The sequence below is a fragment of the Lissotriton helveticus genome, chromosome 1_1 (genome assembly GCF_964261635.1).
Source record: "Lissotriton helveticus chromosome 1_1, aLisHel1.1, whole genome shotgun sequence".
Taxonomy (NCBI): Eukaryota; Metazoa; Chordata; class Amphibia; order Caudata; family Salamandridae; genus Lissotriton; species Lissotriton helveticus.
Genome location: NC_136057.1, coordinates 891,882,592 through 891,904,081, shown reverse-complemented (window position 1 = coordinate 891,904,081; position 21,490 = coordinate 891,882,592). Strand labels below are relative to the sequence as shown.

Below are 21,490 nucleotides of genomic sequence, written 5' to 3'. Positions count from 1 at the left end.
TCATTTGAGGGAAAAATATAAATTTCTTTATCCTCAATGCTGCTCATATGATGACAAAAATTCACAAAAAAATTGTCTGAAAGAAATCTGTTTACATAGTGAGCGGTAAGCCCACAAATCTGGCATGAATATAAGACTTGGGGTCCAGTTCTGAACACCTAAACCTGTGCGGAGCTCTCAGTTTACTTTTTAGGTCTCACCTAGCGATGCAGCGCATGCGCTACTCACCTTGCCAAGACCTATAGTCGTCGGTTTGGACAGCGAAGAAGGACAGGACAAATGCACGTGCGCATGCAGAGGACAGGGGTTTTTGCATGCGTGCATGCAGAGGACAGGAGTTGTGCTCGCGGACGTGCAGAGGACAGGAGTTGTGCGTGCGTGCTCAATATTAATAGCTGATAGCTGTGGCTGCTGTGTCAGGGCTCTTGAGCAGCGCCCCTCCCATCACGGCTTGGCTGTTGCAGTCGTGAGGAGAGACTGCCTGTTGGCTCGAGCCGTGCAGCTGACGTGACATACTGGCTCGTCACTGGAGAGCAACACGTGTATTGTGGGCAAAACTCCTCAATGTGGCACATCGACGATGGCTCCAAACATTTAAACCCTATAATGGTAGGCTCAGATTGACTATTCTTTTAGGAGTACTCTAGCGCGACACAACGCAGAACAAACACCATTTTCAAACAAAAGAGAGGTTTTGCGCTGATAATTTAAGCAAAATGGCTGGCTCTGTATTACATAGCAGCAAGCCCCCTCTTAATGTAATGCAATGGGGGCATATCAGGGCGGGAACAGCGTTTACATGCAGAGGCAGATCTACTAACCTAGCACAACGTGGCTTTGCGTGAAATCCTAGCAACAATAAAAAGCAGTTGCATAAAATGGCAAAGGAAAAATTCTGTGCTTTTTCTACATGTAATATGTGTAATTTATGAAAATGCGATTAACCCAAAGGTGCTTGCTTGCCAATACAAATTTGTACTGGAGGGTGTCTCTTAAATATAAATCTCATCTCATGGTGCTGTAGAAAGATGACTTATGTGCATGAGCGCTGTAGGTGGCATCAGCATTTTTTTTAAACTTTTCGCACAGGGCAGTACTGCAAATGTTCATGCATTGCTTGCTGTGCTACCTGAATTATAGTAAATCTGTATTGTAGCTTTCTTAAACAAACCTTTGGTCACAAGACTGTGCATGTTTCGTTTATACAAATCTGAAACCTGGGGTATAGACAAAACAGACTTCGTTGGCCAATGATTTTGACCTAAATAACAAGCATTTGCAATGCAATAGGTCTCTGATTTACGCGAGTTTGAGTTATTGGCATTGTAAATGACAATGCCTTTGAATTATGTTTTTGTTTTTAAAACACAAATACAAAAAGGAATTGCCATTTACAATGCCATAACTTAAACTTGTGTGAATGCGAGACCTATTGCATTGCAAATGCTTGTTATATCGTCTAGTTGATAGAGCACATTGCAGATGAGCAGTGCCGAAGTGGACAACACATTGTCATATATTTTACATTACATGTCTTTGAGGGTCCCCCAAATTGTGCCTCTGCTTATTTACTTATGCCATATACATCTTTATTTATTTGCAGTAGGTCATGCATTTGTTTTTGATGCTGTGCAACTATGGTGTCGATTCCGATCCGGTAAAATGCGCTCCGAATGGTCGTATGGAGAGTTTTTTCCCCGTACGAATCGTATCCGTAGACGTCCCGTACGTACGATGAAGTACGATCCGTACTAGGTGCCGAACTCCGTACGAGTCGTACAGGACTCCGTACGACTCAAATCTCCATACGAATCTCACTCGGAACCCGCTGTACGCGACATCGTGGCACGTTTTTACGACCCAGCAAGTACGATTCGTGTCGGGTACGCGCCGTACGACCCTTTTCCTACGGGAGCCGAAAACAGTCGTAAACGCAGAGTTCGCGCCAAAACAGGTACGGAATGCCCCCCCCCGGGTACGGCACGTACCCCCCATGATCGCAGGGGTACGCGGCGTACCCCTGTGGTCATGCGGGGTACGTGCCGTACACCCAGCGTACATGGGGTACGCACCGTACCCCATGTACAGTGGGTGTACGGCACGTACCCCATGTACGCTGGGTGTACGGCACGTACCCCGCATGACCACAGGGGTACGCCGCATACCCCTGCGATCATGGGGGGTACGCGCCGTACGGTATGTAGGTGATCGTGCGCTTTTCCGTACGAATCGACGTGTACCGTACGAATCGCGTACGGGTCGGCCGATCGGGATCGGAATCGTCCGGTCGTACGGCGTCTGTACGAGTCGTACGGAAACGGCTCCGGATACGATTCGTACGCCGGATTATTTTACCGGATCAGAATCGACCCCTATGTGTCAGTATGCTTCTACGTAATATATTCATATTTTTATTTGAAAACATTTGTCTTTGGAGAAAGCAGAATAGCTTTAGCTTTTTACTTGAGTGTGTGAAGGAATCCTCACATTGTTTCTGTCACCTTACATCATGATCACAAGGTTTATATTTTTCAAAATAAGCACTCAGAATTATGTATTATATCTGTTCACATCCCTCTCAGTGAAATCGGGACTTTGACATTGTAGCTAACAAAGCAGTGCAGCTCCGAGGCGAGCCATCTAAGGACACCTGAGACTGTCTAACAACATATTTTCCAAAAGAGACATAACTTGTCCTTGTACCGCAGGCAGCTCTGCAAACTGCACAAATATAAATGAAGTACAGGGACAAATGTGTGTTGATTTATTGAAATACTTGCACCCTCTTTATGGCAATACTTTTAATGCTTTAAAATGTGGAATGTAGAAGTTCTATAATATTTAGATTTCTTGCTTATGTTGTCACTATGATGTTATTGATTTTGCAATTATTTAGTCTCACTTTTTCTGCACTAAAATTACATTAAATGAAATCCTTTAAAAACAGAAGTGTGGATATCTTGGGTGTATGCACTTGTGGCAAAAGGCTGGCAACTCACAGCAACAATAAATAATACACACCTGACAGTCTCTGACTGTCTCTGGCATTGCTACATGCCTGTTACACATTATCTCCAGGTACGTTGAGGTCCATACTTAGGTTATATTGTGTCTGGTTTTTTTTATGCCAGAATTTGTCATTACTGACCAGCTACTTACTATATGAGGTCTTGAATAGCAGTTCTGAATTTGTTTTCTGGGAGGAATCGTTTTACTTTCTTAAGTAGAGAGAGCTGGTTCCAGGACATGTTGTTTTTCTTGGAGCAGCAGAGTATGAGGTCAGTGGTTAGACTACAATGAAACACATCTGCAATGAAACACATCTGCCTAAGGTGCCCCTGACTCATCATTTGGTACTTTGACAGACATCGATACTTGAACCCTTTAGAAGGCAAATGACTAACCCAAATATTATGAAAACGCGTATTAAGGGGTTCCATTAAAGTCAATGGTCAGTGGAAAATGCCTCAAAAGCAAAGAATAGTCTTCATTTAACTACTTCTTTGGTGAGCTTCTAAGGCTGAGACCAGGAGAGGATGGGGCATGGTATTCTAGCAACAGAGAGTGGTCATTCTTACCAAAGCAACATTCTACATTTGAACAGGTAATGCTCCTGAACTGGTTGGTAGGACATTTGTGCTCTGGAATGTATTTTTTGTGCATTGGAGTTTAAAGTGTCAATTCGGCGATAAAAATGTTTGGCACATAAAATTTCCTGTGCAGGTTTTCCCCTGGGTTTCTGCTACATTTTGGAATATTTTATGGAGCAGTTCACTCATAGTTATTTTCTTAGATTCCTTCCACCCTGATGTCTGCAATATACACAAATGTATTGTTTGCTTCAACTGATTTCAGGATTCCTAAACTAGGGATTTACCTAACTGCCTGAGGTCCAAATTTTTGGCCAGGAAAAATCCCTGGTGGGTCCAAAGTATGCCCCTAGTGGACTGCTTTCCATTGCTTAGTGCTAACTGCCAGCAAGCTTCTATGAGCTAGAAAGATGGCGTTGTAGAGAGTATCTCTGTTAAAGCTCTTAGCAAAACACAGAAACCTAGCAAAGTCTGGGGTTAAAAGTCCCACCATCCTGCTCTGAAGATGAACTGGTCTTTTCCTTGAATAGTCATAGACATAACAGTAACTTTTAGGATAGCCTATCTTGCAATGCAGGGTAAAATCAAAAAGATGTTTGGTTGATGTCCGCCAAGGAGGGAAACGTTATAGCAAAATGTGTCTCCAGGTTAGTGGACATTTTGTGCCCCCTAAGTGAACCCGTCAGCGATCTCCCTTAAATAAATTATACACTCCTGAAACAGAGTAGCAAACATAATGGATTTACCCAAAACATTTTCACTGTTAAGTAACTTGTTTCTGTCTTTGAGGCATGGTGATGTTCGAACTGTGAAATTTAAAAATCCACTGGCTGCTTCTCTTCCGGTATAAAAAAAAGGTGTTTGCACCTGCATTTTGGTCAATCTTTTATTCATGTTTTAGGTTCAGAGTTATTACTTCTGATGCCACGGTCTACCACAGAATCAACAGGGACTGGGATGTGAGCGGGCCGAACCCAGGAGATAACCCTAATGGCTCTTGATTCACAGTTATTACATTCAGAAAACAGAGAAAAGTGCATATTGTCAGCTTAGGAACCTAGGTCCTTCCCATTCACACAGCTCACAAAATCAATCCAAATTGTGTCTCCGTACAAAGAAAGCCTCATAGTCTTCAGAATTAAATATTTAATATGTACACGAGAAGCATAATTCACAATTATGCTTTTAATTTTAAGTTTGCTTAATGTGACAGGGAAAGCAGAGCAGCGCCCATCAAAGGAACAATCAGAAAGGACAACAAAAGCTCTCTTTATCCAGTCCATAGGCCTTCCAGAATGCTGCCTTATTTGACAATGTCTGCTTGGGTTTTGAGATCTTTCATTGGGTGGCACCTTTAAAGAAATATGGGCACGTGGGTGGCCAGTAACAAATCAGAATCAAAAAGGCAAGGCTGCTGAAACGTACTGTGATAGAAAAGGTGAGTAGGGGGCTATGGACATGCTAGAGGGTAGCATGCTAGTGAGATAGATCTCAGACAAAGGTTCTAGCAAAGATTCAAAACCTTAGGAATGAGTTGGAGATCACATGAAAAACATGTAAAGAACATTGGCAGTTTAAGCAGGGTTGTTAGGGTTAACGAAAAGCATGAGTCAATTACTGAAAAATAGGTCAGTAATTGACTCATGCAGGTCTTGCTTGTCTCCCCTCACCTGCTCGGAATTTTACGATGTTCTGTATAACTTTATGATTCTGGGATTGAATCAGTGTAGTTCTCTGCAGAACATGCAAAATGCTCAAATGTATTTCTGCGATTGTATTCTCTGAATGTAAACTTAAGATTTGAGTATATCTTTAACTATCTGTTTTTTTCACAGACTGTCTACGCCATGCCCACCCTGGCATTTGCTTTTGTATGCCATCCTTCTGTACTTCCGATTTACAGTGAACTCAAAGAGTAAGAATTCATTTTTTAAGTCTTTGAGAAGAATGTATATATTATACACAAAAATCTATGACCTGAATCACATTCATCATTTTATGTCTCATTACACAAAGTGAACACTGGAAGATTTAAAATTAGTTTAAGATATGGTCTCTGTCACAGTTCCCTGATAGAGCCCCTGTTTACCCCCAAAAACACCCCAGGCAACAAGATGCAGAACCTGGCATTATAGGGAAGCATTTGTGACATTTCTTGACTAAATGAGCAGCATGGACAGAGCCATCTGGTTCACAGAATCTTCCCGAGATATCATACCCTTTCCAGGCCACCAGATACTGCACTTGGGCCTTATGATTTGATTATACTTCATAGTCAATAGAGCAAACCATTATTACTGGCTGAGGTTCATCGTGTTAATATTAAAGATTTGGTGGATGTGGCATTTCGAGGAAGAGCAAGACAAACAGCCAATGTGCCCGCCTTTACCTAAGACATTAAAGGAATCTGGGAAAGATCATGAACAACGACTACGGAACAACGAGTTCCGGAGTCACACAACCAAACAATGACTTGCCCGAACAACGACTTAGCCTTACCCGCGCATGTGCATGGTTAAGTCTACGTCGGTCTAGTGTTCGGGATGGGCGGAGTTGAGAGGAGCGTCGGACAGGAACAGGACAGGTAAGAGGAGTTGGGGGGTTTGTGTTAGTTTTTAGGTGGGTGGGAGGGGTTTGGGGTCGTTTTTAAGGGGTCGGGGTGCGTGTTAGTTTTTAGGGGTGGGGTTTGTGTTAGTTTTTAGGGGATGGGAGGGGTTCGGGTTAGTTTTTAAGGGAGTGGGAGGAGTTCAGGTTAGCTTTTAGGGAGTAGGGGGTTCATTATAGCTTTTAGGGGGTGGGAGGGGTTTGTGTTAGTTTTTAGGAGGTGGGAGGGGTTCAGGTTAGTTTTTAGGTGGTGGAAGGGGTTCATGTTAATTTTTAGGGGGTGGGATGGGTTCATGTTAGTTATTAGGGGGAGGGAGGGATACGGGGTAGTTTCTAGGAGGTTGGGGGGTTTGTGTACGTTTTTAGGGGGTGGGATGTGGAGGGGGTATGGGGTAGTTTTTAGGGAGTGGGAAGGGTTCAGGGTTCAGTTTAGTTTTTAGGAGGTGGATTTACCATGCATTCCTTTACAACAAAAATCTGTGGTAAAGGAATGCGTGGTAAAACAAATTGTGGTTGAGACGCGGTTGTACTAGAGACCACGTTGTTTAGGGAGTTGTTGTTGAGGAACTTGTTGTTCCATCGTACAACCAAGGAATCTATCTACACATGCAGTATGAACCTGGAATGCAAACCTGGAATAGTAAGATGTATAGTTGACACCCAAACCCTTTCCACCTTCTAGAATGAAGGTGTTTGGCTCTCACAGTGATCCACAAAACATTTATATTGTTCCTTAGCCTGCCTGAGGTGATGGTAAAATGCTTAAAGAAAGGTCCAGATACATGATAGGAAATCTGTGACTGAAAGGATGAAAGGAATAAAAGAAGCTGTGATCTTAGCAGGCCACGTTTGTAGGTGGAACTCATATGAGCAATAGAAATGTGAGCTTCCCAAGATGTGTGTAATACGTTATTGCAAGCGAAGTCTGCTAGTACAATCCATCTTCACCGAGCATTCTGTTGGATCATTATGCAACTTAAAAGATATTATGCAATAGCAGGCATTCTATATGTCCATCTGTTTGTGGTGGTAGCTGTTGTATTTGAAATGCTTAGAGCTTTAATACGTTCTTTCAAGAAGAGTGCTGTGTACTAAGTTTGCCTGTCTCCAATAACAACAGTAGCACCATTTATTCGAAAGATATCCATCAGAAACATTCCTGCTACGTCTACAGCTCTTGGAAATTTCTTTGTAAAATAGTCTACAAAAATTAAGTGTTCCAATAGCCTTATAAAAGGTGATAACTTCACAATGAAATCCATGGAATCATTCTCCAGAGCTATGTAGGAGTTGCTTATTCTTTTAATATGGAGATTGTGTTTACTTCTGTTTCTCCAAACTGCAAAGTGAGAGCATTTTATAACGTGCACTATGTGATAATCTCGCTTGTGTGAAAGGAAAGGCTGTAGGATGTCATTTTTTTAAAACTCACAACAACATTTAAATATCTATAAATGACTGTACAATTATTTCAAAATGGATACCAGTCAGGCAAGCACAAATGAAGCACTTTTTCTTAATTCTGAAGTGAAACAAAGATTTTAATAGATTCAAATCAAGACAATTTATTTTGTGATGTGCAAATGACAAATATTGTATGAAACACGATTTACACACATTATCGTTTGTGCACTATATAGTTTTATCAGTAAAACTATTCAAAATCAGTGGCCAATTAAATGGAAAATGTGCTGTCTGTAAATGACAGTGTGCTGCCACACCGTATTTTAGTAATATATTTGCGACAGGATGCTCCAAAATGCGAAATCATCACTCTCATGCCGAATGAACGTGGCTCATTTGCTACGCTTTTTGTTAGTGTGAGGCTTGGCTTTGTCACAATCCGTATGATTTCAGTGATGTAACATTGATGGCAGCACCCCCACTCTGAAAATTGTTCAAGGACCACTGGCTGCTGATATTTAATATTGGAGAGCTTGAGATTTCTCTGATAGATCCCCAAAATGTCTATTAGACACAGAATTAAAAAATGTCCAGGTTTAGTCTGGCTGTGTAAGTCAGAGAATACGAAGCAGTTAATTGTTTTTGGAACATCTGATGTATAAATTGTGTTAATTTACAGTGTGTCAATTTACGCCCTCTTATGGCACATACACATTTCTATCTGAAAACATTAGAGATGCTATCCTTACAAAGCAGTACACAATACACGTCACATGTGTGTAGCACATTACTATGTTCGACCTCTAGTTTGTGAAATTGGACAGATATGAGATTATATGATGGAAAGATGGCTGCAAGAGTGTGATATATTGTAGAGGGAACATCTTCTGACTCGACTTTTGGGCGTATGTGTGGAGTCTCCCTAAGTCATTCATACTTTTATTGCAGTGCCGTGCCTTCCACTAGCACACTGACTTGTCTTGTATTGCTTTTCTTCACAGTCGTACCCAGAAAAGAATGCAAATGGTGTCCAACATTTCCTTTTTTGCCATGTTCTCCATGTATCTATTGACTGCAATTTTTGGCTACTTAACCTTCTATGGTAAGATCAGTGTATATTAGCTGTATCCTAAACTCTTCCAAACAAACCAATGGGAAGTCATTAAGGGATTCAAAGATTTCGGAGATCGTCAAAGATAATGCAGTCGCAAGTTGACTTGTTGTACCATGTTATTTATATGTCGAGGATACTATGTGATATAATGTGTTAAAAATCCCAGTCCTGTTAGCCTCACTTACCTTGTCTCACTCTCTGCTAATATTAAATATCTGCCTTGTCTCTCCCTGTCTCTTTCTTCCTCAATGCCTTGCTGACTACTGTGGTCCTTATATTCTAATCCTCTGACACCTCAAAGATCTGTTCTTTTAAAATAAAACTATTCAAATTACGGTTCGAATATATTGCAGAACAGTGACAATGATAAAATCCTTGCACTTCCCCACTCTTGTTTGTCAATAATACAGAGTATTTTAAACATAAATACGAAATGTAAAATATGCACTTTCAATCTGGTGAGGGCTGGTAAGAAGGGTGGCTTTAAAAGGGGTGTTTCTGTGATGTTGAAGACAAGAAGCAATCAATATAATTTAATTTGGGTTATCCGGGTAAATACAGAGAAGCACAGGTAACACATGCACATTCCAATGCAAACGCTTAATCTCTACCGTTAATTCCACAAATGATGGGTTTAAACAGAAAGCCTCATCCCGTTTACAGATAAGTGGGGATTTTCTTTTTTTTTTTTTAAAACCTTTATTGTGCAGTAAGAAATATACAAATACGGGCCTACAACCATTCAGGCCGACCACAATACAATATGAGCAGCCGATGACTCCGGAAGGATGGTCACCGGAATCAGCCAACAATACAAAAGCAACTGAGTCAGACTAGAAAGGATAAGTACGGCCATCGAGCAGGAGCAAAGAAGGTTAATTTTTTAAATAAGGAGTATCGCAGGATCAATTGCAGTGTATGAATATCCGAGTTCCCAGAGTGGGCCACGAAGCAACAGCAAAACATAAGGGCATCAATGCGGATAATTAGCAGCAACAATGTACACCATACAAGAAATAGATGCCACATAGCAAAGCAGCGCCCACCGTGGCTCATCGCGTGTCCACTTATCACCCAGTTACACTTTTAAACAGAACAGAGGAACCGGAATAGCAACAATGAGTATAATCACCCGCCATACTACCTAAAAGAAAAAGAGGGGAAAAGAGGAAGGAGAAAGGGAAGAAATAATGTAAACAAGAAAGAGAGAACGCCGCGCTGGAGCAAGCACCCCACAGTAATAAGCACGCAAAGAAGTAAGGATATCACCAGCAAGGTGGGCATGCGAATCGTAAAAGAAACGCGCGAAGCGCAAGAAAGAGAACAACGCGCCTCCAGTACCCACCCTGAAGCATACCAAGGGAGACAGGAACAGACGCGGCGCTCCGATAAAGGGATACAAAAGGGCCATAGGACTAAGGAAAAGAAAAAGAAAGAAGCCCCAACCCACCCAACCCACCCTGCACCCCTGCAGAAGGCTACGGCCTACCCCCCCTAGCAGCGTGCCTGTCGCCCTAAATCAGAACCCGAAATAAAGAGAAGTCAGGAAGAAGAAAAGATTAAAGAGGCAAAAAAGGGGAGGGGGAAAAGAAATCAAGAGGGAGAGGGAGGGGACCATAAAACGAAACATTTGGCCCCAGCCCCCCGCCTAACCACGGAATTACACAGCGTCTAAACGAGATCAACACAATCTCAGGTATCATAAACTCACAAGGGGATCGGCCATATTATCATGAGTGGGGGTCAACCACAGCACAATCCGGTCACCAGTAGGTCTCAGGGTTATGTTTGGCTCACCCCTGGCCCTTCTTAGACATCATTATCACATATGGGGTAGCAGTGGGTAGCAAACACCGCAAGATGGAGAGGTCATCCAATCGGAACAAAACAAAGCAAGGATACAGACCAGGGGGCCCCGGTAACCAGCAACAAAACAAGAATCGTTCTCTGCAGTCCGGGTCGCTCAACAATGACAACAAGAGCAACAAAAACCAGGAGTTCAGTCTAGCCGAATAGGAAAGCAGAGGTTCCCCCGCAGAATAACAGGACGACCTCACCAAAGTAGATCGGAACAGCGGTCCACAACGCTCCTCGGACGTTCGGGCAGGACAGGCCCCAACTTGGAAGCCACGTCCCCACACTCCACACTCAAATCTGTCAGACGAGTCGGGCCGCAGACTTGCAGACTGGTTGATGGACAGCGGCAGCACTCCTCGCAGCAAGCGAGGGGGACGAAGCAGCGTCACCACGAAGCCGATCCACGGCCATGAAGAACGGTCCATCAAAGATGGCGGCGGACCGCATACCTTTCACTGGGGCATTGGGGGCCAAGGCCGCATGCAGGGACTGCAGGGCATCAAGAACATCACCAATCGTGGGCTCATGCTTATGCGACCAGGCCCCCACGCAATCCGGCCACACAAGTCCGCCGTCTTGAGGAAAGCCGTATCCCAAGTCGTCGGCCGCCATCTTGAGGGTTCAGCTGCGTCACCACCCTCCACAACTCCCGGAGCGGGCCCCCAAGCGAGGACCCCCCTGGAGTTCACACAGGTCCCACTAATGGCAATCTTGGTGCAGAAAGATGTGCCACCAAATCGGGGGGTCCGCCTGCACCACCACTCGCGGGCATCACAAGCCGATTCCGGGCGCAGGGCTTCAGGATGACCAGACGAGGCAGCAACGGGGGGGACACCCCTTGCACAGTCGATCCCCGTCCGCGGCGCACCGCACTCCACACGGGCCTCCCGGCCACCAGAACAGGCCCGGTCAGTATCCACCGGGACAATCGCACAACGGCTTCTCACCATCGGCTCTCTCTCCCGTCAGGGGCCGCCACCCCGGCCGATCCAAGCAGGCGAGGTTCCGGTCTCCACACCTCGAAGGCCGGGCCGAGCAAGAGCACAGCCTCGGAACCACAGCACGCAGGAGCCCCCAGATCAGACGGTGAGTAAAAGCAACGCTTTACGTTTCCGTTTCTTCCCTAGTGTGTCGTCTCGGAGCAGGATATTTGACAGGATTTGCGTGTTGGGCAGGAAGGCTGATGGAGCCGAGCTACAGAGCGGCCATTGCGGTCGCGAGCTTGGCTCCTCCTCCAACTGGGGATTTTCAACTGGTGATTTTGCTTTGAGGATAACAGATTTAAATTTTCATGCTATTACACAACATGAATAAATATTAGTGTGACCTCTTTAGGTCTGGCGTTAGCCAAGACATTTTCACTTTACTAAAATTATATGTATAACAATCTTACTTATAGGGGCTTTCAAATAGACTTCTTAATCCATTGGTCTGTTATTGTGTATTTCACATTTCTCTTCTGCTTACTGTATGGGGAATGGATCAGCCCACCACAGTCAACTGGCCAACTTTACTGTGAGTGAGAGATTTCGGTCCTTCCACAAGTAGAGTGACCAGATTCTCAAAACAAAAAATCGGGACAGGTGTACCCACGGCTTTAAGTGGGATGAAAAAACATGGGCGGGATGTCTATGAAAAACACATAAGCTAAAAAAAACAGATCTTAGCATACCGTCCCACCCGAAAACTGTGCTGCTTCTGTCCTTGTATCCAGATAAATAATATAACGAGTGACATAATGCCTGGAACAAGCCTGGACTATTGGCTTTTTCAATCATATAATGAGTAACATCTTACCTAGAACAAGCCTGGACTATTTGCTTTATCAACAGTTGTTAGCTGCATGAGATTAATAAGCAACAACTTTGGCTTCGCTGTACATAACATTGAAAATGCCTCAGTTATGGAATGAAGAGACAGACTGTGAAAGAACTATGGTCCAGATGTAGGAAGGCCATTACCAGTCGGTAACGGCCGAAATCGGCGGTTACCGACCGGTACTTTTCCTATGTAGGTGGCAAATTTACAGATTAATCGGTATTTACCGTTTTGGTATTTACCGAATCATCATTTACCGATTCGGTATTTACCAAATCGGTAAATGAAATGTAGGAAGCACTTTGAAGAGTGCTTCTGTGCTTACAGGATTCGTTATTTACCACCAACTATTAGTTGGTGGTAAATAACGAATACCTCTGTAAATGCAAATCTGTGCATTTCCACCTGTGCCATGTGGCAGACATACATGCCCTTAGGGCATGTATGTGTGCCATATGTGCACGCAAGCACTATTCAGGGGTGCAGCAGGGTGCCACCCTGCCACCCTTGACTCTTTCCCTATTTTACCAAATCGATAATTACCGATTCGGTAATTGACATTCATTGCCTGGAGGCCCATAGGAATGAATGGCAATTACCGAATCGGTAATTACGAATCTTAACGATTCGGTAATTTTTACCGATTTTTTATCTACATAGCATTTACCGGTTCGAAAATACCGAATCGGTAAAATTCAGTCTTTTTTAATCGGTAAATTTAAATTACCTACATCTAGCCCTATATCAGGTCTCTTTAAAAGCAGTGAAGGGTGGTACTGCTGCAGAAGTAAGCTTTTTTTTCCTCAGTGAGGGCAAAAATGGAGACCCCAATAGAGACCCGTCTCAGCACCTGTGAGAAGTAAAGCAGGCGTACCGAGAGAGACACTCTTTAAAAACCGGGACATTTATCTGTTTATCCCGGACACTACGCAAAAAACGGGACATTTCTTTAATTTGCAGCAAAGTGTCGGGACACTGGGACACTGCTCCAAAAACCAGGACCATCCGGGGAATACCGGGACATCTGGTCACCCTATCCACAAGGAGTGTGGCGGGAGGATCAAACATCCTGTGGTTCTGGACAAATCACGTAATCTCCGCGTGCCTAAAAAAATGAATGGGTTTGTCTGTAACGCAACTGGTGCTCATGTAAAGCACGCTGATACCTTCTGGTTGAGTTCACGCTATATAAAACTGCAAAAAGAAAAAAGGAGCACATCAACACAAAACATTAGTTCCCTTCAGAAAAGTGTTTGTGGTTTTAGCCAATATTTTTTTTAAAGTCTGGCACCAGCCAAGACCTTTCGATTTTACAAAAAGTATATGTATGATATACCTACTTGTAGGGGCTTTCAGATAGTGCTTTTTCTCCATTGATCTGTTATTGTTTCATTCATTTTATCTTCCACACAGTATAGCATTGGGTAATGCATTAACCCACTTCAGCCATTGGCTAACTTTACTGTGAGCGATGGCATTCTGCACTTTCAGAACAAGCGCATCCAGACACAAAGTAGTTTCCTTAAGTACCAAGGACTACTTTGGCAATGTGAACTTTTTGAAGCCAGAAAAATATGTTTGCTTTTAGCCAATTTTTTCAGATTGGTTAGGGACCTGCAGCTTTACAGCAATAAGGTTTTACAAAAACCATAACAAAACAAACACTGACAAAGTAAAAAGGTTGGCGACCATCGCCAGATGTTTTGTCTTTGCCGATACTTGTTTTTACATTGCATAGGCTTGGCAGATTCCCCTACAATGAAGTTTTGCAAAAACCATGACAAGAAATAACATGCATTGACGAAGCCAAAAGGCTGCCAGCTAACTCCAGACCAACTACTTGTTGCTTTATTGGGGTACCTTGCATAACCTACTTACCTTATTCGTCTATACACACGGGTTCCTATTGTGTCTGTTATGTACATCAGTGCAATGTAAGCTGTGTTGCTTCCAGCTATACCACCAATGGAGCACATTTTCCATAATTGTAGCATTTTACACGTGCCCTGTTGAAAGAAGCCTGCTTTTTGAACATTCGCACATCAAGACATTATGGCGTAAAACAATTTACTTTGTATCCAATGCAGAAAATGAGGGGAATCCGGCAGCTGTTACTGAGCTGGATGAGGACAGCCCCAGTGAAATATTCTGAATTTATCCCCATGTAATTCTGACGTAGGGACACATTCAGGGTTGCATTCGGAGTAGCAACTTGCAAGGGAAGTTTTTTATTTTCACTTTCAGCTGGGCCTAATACAAAGGCTTTACTTAAAGGGCCATCAGCCCTTCCTTTGTTATAGTTTCAATCTACTTGGAAGCATTCTGGAGCCTAACACCCAGAGATGCAAATCCAATGGAGGTTTTTGATTTTATTCAACCTATGTATTTCAAAGCTATGCATACACTGTAAGAACATCAGATGTCTTTCTGAGTAATTATACCAATATTAACGTAAATAGCACTTAGTAATCATTTTCTTTACTTTATTTCTTTTCTAGCTCTCCCCATTCCAACGTAGGGTATCAGAGCATGTTTCATTAAACACACAATTTATACAGAGAATCCTACACGTGTGTAAGTCAATGTAAATGAAACTTCAAATAAGACAATGTGGGTTACATATCATCCATATTGGTAGTCATAAAATATTAAGAGTGCCTGGTGTGAATAACCACAAAGCCAGGATTTAATAATATAACAGTGGTTGAGGTTGTTTGTACTAATAGAAATACGTTACTAACAAAAGGAACCCTATTTATCAAATGCATGTAAAAATATTGAGAAAAAAACGGTAAGGTTCTAAACCTATGACTTGCATTTGCAGGAACCTCATGATCTGCAAATAACAAAACGATCTCTGTGACTAGAGCAGTAACTGATTCAACTTTCTCTATAAAATACAAATCTGAGATCTTCATGTTTTAAGTTGTGTTTTGCAACACGCACATTACCCATTTACTCTATGTTATGATGCATAAAAACCGTGCCTAGACAAAACACAGATTGCTCCAGCAAGTGCATTAACCACCAGAGATATGTTTCCGTTATTATTAAACCCTGAAAATTACTGGGGACACAGATATCTCTGCAGCAGGTGCATTCATCTTCACACCCTTCGACCCTTCACACGCGACCACTCGCAATGAGAAACCTGACTCCCCCGCATTGAGATACCTCACCGGGAGGTTTATTTTCCATGCTCGCTCTCGCCAACTGGATGTTGGCGATTGCGAATGAGGAAAAATCTCGCCGGGAGGTGGATTTTCCTCTCTCTGCCTCGCCAACTTGACCTTGGTGATCGCGAGCGAGGAAAAAACTCCGCTGCGCGAAGCAGAGATTTTCAGAACTCTGTGAGCTCCGCGTAACGCGAAGTGCGGGAAACTCCGCAAACTCCATGATCGGAGCGGAGTTCACCACCCAGGGTTATAAATACCCAAACCTATAAAAAAATATTTTTAAATGCACCCTGTCTGTGACCAATAAAGTAAACCAGACCAGAGTTTGTCATGTGTCCCTGTTACTGGTTTCTTTGTGCAGAGTTAACTCCTTCGATGCTCATGACGAGCTCAGCTCGTCATGAGCGACGGCGCTCCGGTGCTCATGACGAGCTGAGCTCATCATGACCGTGCCCGTTCCGTGGAACGCTCGCACGCTGGGCCGATTCCCCTGCTGTGCTGAACGTTCCATTGGAACGGGCGCGGTCATGACAAGCCCAGCTCGTCATGAGCACCGGAGCGCCGTGGCTCATGACGAGCTGACCTCGTCATGAGCATGGGGGCGCTCTACGCGCCCCCGGCCCCCCAGCACAGCGGGGAAATATCGCGAGCGGCGAAGGGGCTAAAAAAAAACTAGGTTGACTGTCGCACCCTGCTTTTCATGACTCTGCCCCACATGACTCCACTCCATTTCTTCTGCCACTCCTCGATCCCTCTAATTTATGGAATCGCACCAAATTATTTTCCATTTCTAGTACTTCAAGCATCACAAATATCATGACCAAGTAGAAAGGTCTCCATGGCCGATTTTGGGTCCCCTACTTACGAAGTCACTAGGCGTCAGTTCCTGGGGAAAGATACTCTATGTAAATAATGTTTATGTATTTATGTTGACTGCTTGCATCCCATTGGTTTCTAGCACAAAAATGCTTTCTTGACGTGTTGTTTATGGCTATATTCATTTCCTCGGTGTTGACCAGTTGCTCTGAATGCTGTCTTGTAGGCAATGTACACTCCGAGCTGCTGCACACGTACCAGAGTAAAACGGACATTCTCCTCTTGACAGTGCGATTGGCTGTGATCACGGCTGTAATACTCACCGTGCCAGTCTTGTTTTTTACTGTAAGTAAAAGATTTATCAAGGTTTGTGATAGAATATCAGTAGCAGAACGGTGGTACTTCAAAGTGTGTGGGTTGCATGTTGCCAAAATATGGATTCAAGAGTTACCAGTGTGGGCGCTATCTTCCACATCATCTGTATGATTGTCATAGCACCCATGGTGGGGTCAGATAGCACAGTGTTGTCCTCAAAAATAGATAAGGCAATACGTTCCCTAGTGATAAGATTCAAACAGCATTTCAAAATGCAGTCAATAATAAAGAGTGGGCTCAAAAAGGGAGTTCAAGACCAGATATTTAGAAAAACCATGAACGTTTATTAAAATATTGACGCAAAATATTGAAGTACAATACAGAAATGTAAAATTTGTCAGGCTTAATAAATCAGTCAAAAGTCAGAAATTAATTCCATGAAGGCTCACAGAATTTAAAAAGATGCAACATTAAGCAAAATCTAAAAAAATATACTAAGTCCAAATTGTGCAGTGAATTGATAGAGAGACCCAAAACAAACAGGCTCACCACACATTCAAGGGCTTTTGTACGAAATTTTACCATGGAATGTAATAGGAAATGCACTGTCAGAATGGTGTCAGCAAATATATCAATATTACAACAAATCAACATTTAATACTATAAAACATCATATAATCCTAGCACTATCAATAATATTTTGCCCCTTCTGACCTGAAGTCATTGGATGTGTCAGGACAAACTTGTTACAAGAACAATGACAAGAATCATAAATAAATTCAATATCGGGTACAGGCAGGAAGAGTGAAAGCATCTAAAGGCTTCCTCTGGAGTTCTTCGAGAACAACATAGCATACAAAATATCCAGTGCACATTTTGCTGCATGCGGTGTCAATGAGAAAATATAAAGATACACAAAATATTATGAAACAAAAGCCATGTTATTTTAAAAGGATGTTGAGGCCTAGTTGAGGCCTAGTTAATTTGTCTCAAATGCAAATGACTCATATTAATAAGCACATATACGACTAATCAGAAAATAACATCTACACCAGTTACTCCCCCCACCATGCCATCAAGTGGAGTTTTATCCAGGTACATTTTTTTAACCAACAGAATCTAATAAGCTGGGACATTTGCTTGTTCTATAAGAGCAGGTGCCTGAAAGGTCACAGTATGCAAAGTGCTAGTGCCAGTGGCTAGACGCCAGGGCCGGCTGAAGGTGTGAAACTGAGTATGACGACTACTAGACTGTTTCACAATTGATCATCCCATGGGCTATGCTTTTTATGACGCCAAGAAGGGAGACATGTGGAAGGGAGACATGTGGCACTTAACAGTTCACTGACTTAGCGCAAGCCGATGCTCTGACAAATGGAAGTTATAAGCAGGCATCTGAGTGGTGAGCATAGGAAGCAGAAATCATCACTTTCCGCCTAAGTACAACATTAACATTTCACTTATTTCAGTGCTTGTTGCAGTGGCAGAGGTATTACACACACGAGTCTGTATGCAAATTCCAGGGGTACTGAGTTAACCAACCGGGGCTGTATCATGATTGGCTCTGCTCTCAGAGCAGAGGCGAGCGCCTGTTTTTATGAGCCTGCAGTAGCAAAGCAAATTAATTGAATTCTGTATTAGGGCTTGATTTTCAGACAGTACAACTGAGAAACAGTGAGCAGGGCTAGCCTTTATTCTGTTTCTGAGCTCTGCTGCCAAAAATAACAGACAAATATTGGGTTAAACGAATTCTCTTTACACACTGCAGAAGTATAAAAAAGGTGCTTGACTCTGCACTCAGCCAGCAAAGCCCATCATTGTAAGGGCCCAGGATAGTGTTGGCGCTTTGCTTTAATAAATACAGAGATTGAATGTGCAGGATCAGGGCCTTGTGAGTTACAAGGGATCAGGGCCCTGGAACAAAGAAAGAAAATCTTCTCAGGACAATATTCAAAGTCAAACCCATAAAGGTTTATTTGAAATTAAGAATCATTAAAGAACGCAAAAAGTAGTTAGTCAGATTCAAAGCAGCATCAATAATACATAGAAATAAAGCCCTTTGTGATAGGTCACAACTTAAAGGAATTAGCCAAACAAATATAGTTAAGGTATGTAATAGCATATGTCTACTCAGTTCGCAAGTCAAGGGCGAGTCTAATATAAATCAGAGAACAGTCCAACGTAAAGATTGCTCAGTAAGAAAAGCAGGGAAAGTCTACTTATAAAGTTAGATAATAGTCTGACATGGAGGTTGCTCTGTTGGAAAGGAAAGTCTTTAAGGAAAAATCAAATAAGAAAACTGTCAAAGAGTCTTGGTGAGCAAAAGTCTGCATACATCAGGGAAGTGAAAAACAATACACTCGACATGGTGTGAGTAGTATCATAGGGCGGTAATAACAAAGATACATGACATAAACAACCATAGCACTGCAGAAATTGTGCTACATAAAATAAGTTACTTTATGAAATGCCTAAATCATGAATACAAATTAATTCCCTTTATCTTACAAACAAGGGAAGTTGCATTGCACTACTAATGCAAACTAAACAAAAAGCCATTTTAACATAAATGAAAATACAGTTGCGGCTCAGACAGCAACAGCCTTGAATAGTGCACCATTACTCCTCAGGCAAACATATACATACAGTATAAGAAATAACAATATGAAATAATGCCATTTCAATTATTTTATGAAAAGCAAAAACATTGAAAAGAAAAACTATGCATGTAGGAAACTTATTCATGCAGTTCTGAAAGCCACATTTTCTTCAGCAACTTTAAAATGGATGTCAGGCAAACAAGCAAAGGTTCGGTAAATAATATTTGCGGCCCAGCTATACCAACCTAAATACATTTAAATAAACACCATTTGCAGAGCAATGAAACCCTTAGGGAAAAAATTTATCGTGCCTTGTTAATGGAAATTCATGTGTGCCTTATCTTCTACCTCCCTCTGTACTAATCGACAACTCCCATTCGAAAGAAGAGGGAACTTTTGTCCATTTTTTTAATTTTTAATTACATTTTCTAGCCCATAAATGTGTCAGCAGAGGCTCCAGTAAGTTCATAAAAATGTGAAAATCTATCCTGTGCAACTGCTTCATTCCTTGGATAATATGCTTCTTTTTGGATACATAGGTGTGTTTAATTAAGCAGCTACATTTTCCTACCAGAATAATACATTTCCCCTTCTCTAGTTTAACTTGCCTTTCCTTTTATATAAAGTGCTTGAATTATATTTAGGTTAAAAGCCCCAAAATATAGTTAATTAAGCAGCTACATTTTCCTACCAGAATAATACATTTCCCCTTCTCTAGTTTAACTTGCCTTTCCTTTTATATAAAGTGCTTGAATTATATTTAGGTTAAAAGCCCCAAAATATAGTTAATTAAGCAGCTACATTTTCCTACCAGAATAATACATTTCCCCTTCTCTAGTTTAACTTGCATTTCCTTTTATATAAAGTGCTTGAATTATATTTACGTTAAAAGCCCCAAAAAATAGTTACCAAGTACTTTCTTCTAACCAACAACTAGAAAATCATTTTCTAGGCAGGCATAGACAGGAACTCGGAATTGTATGCACAATGTCGTGAAGAAGGACGGTGTGCACTAAACACTAGGAGCTGACACAAGGGGTTCGTGTCTGCAGCGGATGTGCTTGGTTCTAGCTATTGTGACTGAAGTGACATCATGAACATGTTTAATGATGGGAAACGTTTGTTTCTTTGTACCCTCCAGGTGCGGTCTTCATTGTTCGAGCTGGCCAGGAAAGCAAAGCCAAACATATGCCAACATGTCACTGTGACATTAATCCTCTTAGCAGCTATAAACCTCTTGGTCATTTTTATCCCCTCCATGAAGGACATCTTTGGTGTCATCGGTAAGGAATGTGCTATGTGAGTGAGTAAGAGAAGCTGAAGAGCTGCATGTATTTACTGAAGTGAGCATACTTTGCTTCTAAACCTTCTCTATCTCTCTGTTTTCCAGGTGTGACGTCTGCAAACATGCTGATATTTATCCTGCCAGCATCTCTTTACTTAAAAATCACGAGGGGGGACGAGGACGAGTACAAGCAGAGGCTGTGGGTAGGTGTCATCAGAACACCTTTTTCAATTCCTATTTGGTAGGAAGTCTACATTTAGGAAAACGTTCTCGTTGCATGATCATATCACATGCTACAACACCCAGTTTAAGAGCAAGTCTAGCTGGCAGTTTGTCCCTGCAAGCTACATAGTTTATCGCCATGGCAGGGTGGCAAGACTACTAAATGTACATCAACCTGCAGACACAGAGCTCAACGGGTTAAATCTGGGCAGTGAGAGAAAGTGCCACTACACAATTGAGCCTTAAACACCGTATAAAGGGTCATCCACCCACCCACCCACGGGTGGCCTTTTTCAGGCTGCCAGCTGATTCGATTTTTCAGTATCAATGTAAGTCTATCTCTGGCGACTCCGAGTTTTAGGGCCATATGTATGAAAGTTTAGTTTTGCGATTTTCAAATAGCGATATTTTGGGAATCGCTATTTAAGAATCGCAAAACGCTATGTATGTAGGATTTGCAAATAATATTGCGAATTCTACATATTCCTTAATTGTGAATTGCGAATTGCGGTTCACAATTAAGGAATACCTCCCCATTCATTCGTATGGGCCTAGATTTGCGATTCTCAATTAGAGAATCGCAAATTAAGAATGCAATTTCAAGGGTACCAGGGTGTCAAAAGGACACCGTGTTGCATCCCTGAAATGTGCATGTGTGCACATGTAGCACACATACATGCCCTCAGGGC

General features: G+C 42.3%; 1 protein-coding gene across 1 annotated transcript in view; it reads left to right on the top strand.

The window, feature by feature from the left end:
• SLC38A1 (solute carrier family 38 member 1) overlaps nucleotides 1-21,490 on the top strand; it is a 437,324-nt gene that overhangs the window by 412,096 nt on the left and 3,738 nt on the right. The window contains exons 11-15 of the mRNA XM_078675755.1: nucleotides 5,426-5,505; nucleotides 8,600-8,700; nucleotides 16,606-16,724; nucleotides 20,436-20,577; nucleotides 20,685-20,782. Of these exons, the coding sequence (XP_078531881.1) occupies nucleotides 5,426-5,505; nucleotides 8,600-8,700; nucleotides 16,606-16,724; nucleotides 20,436-20,577; nucleotides 20,685-20,782 (540 nt within the window). The remainder of the gene's footprint in view (nucleotides 1-5,425; nucleotides 5,506-8,599; nucleotides 8,701-16,605; nucleotides 16,725-20,435; nucleotides 20,578-20,684; nucleotides 20,783-21,490) is intronic.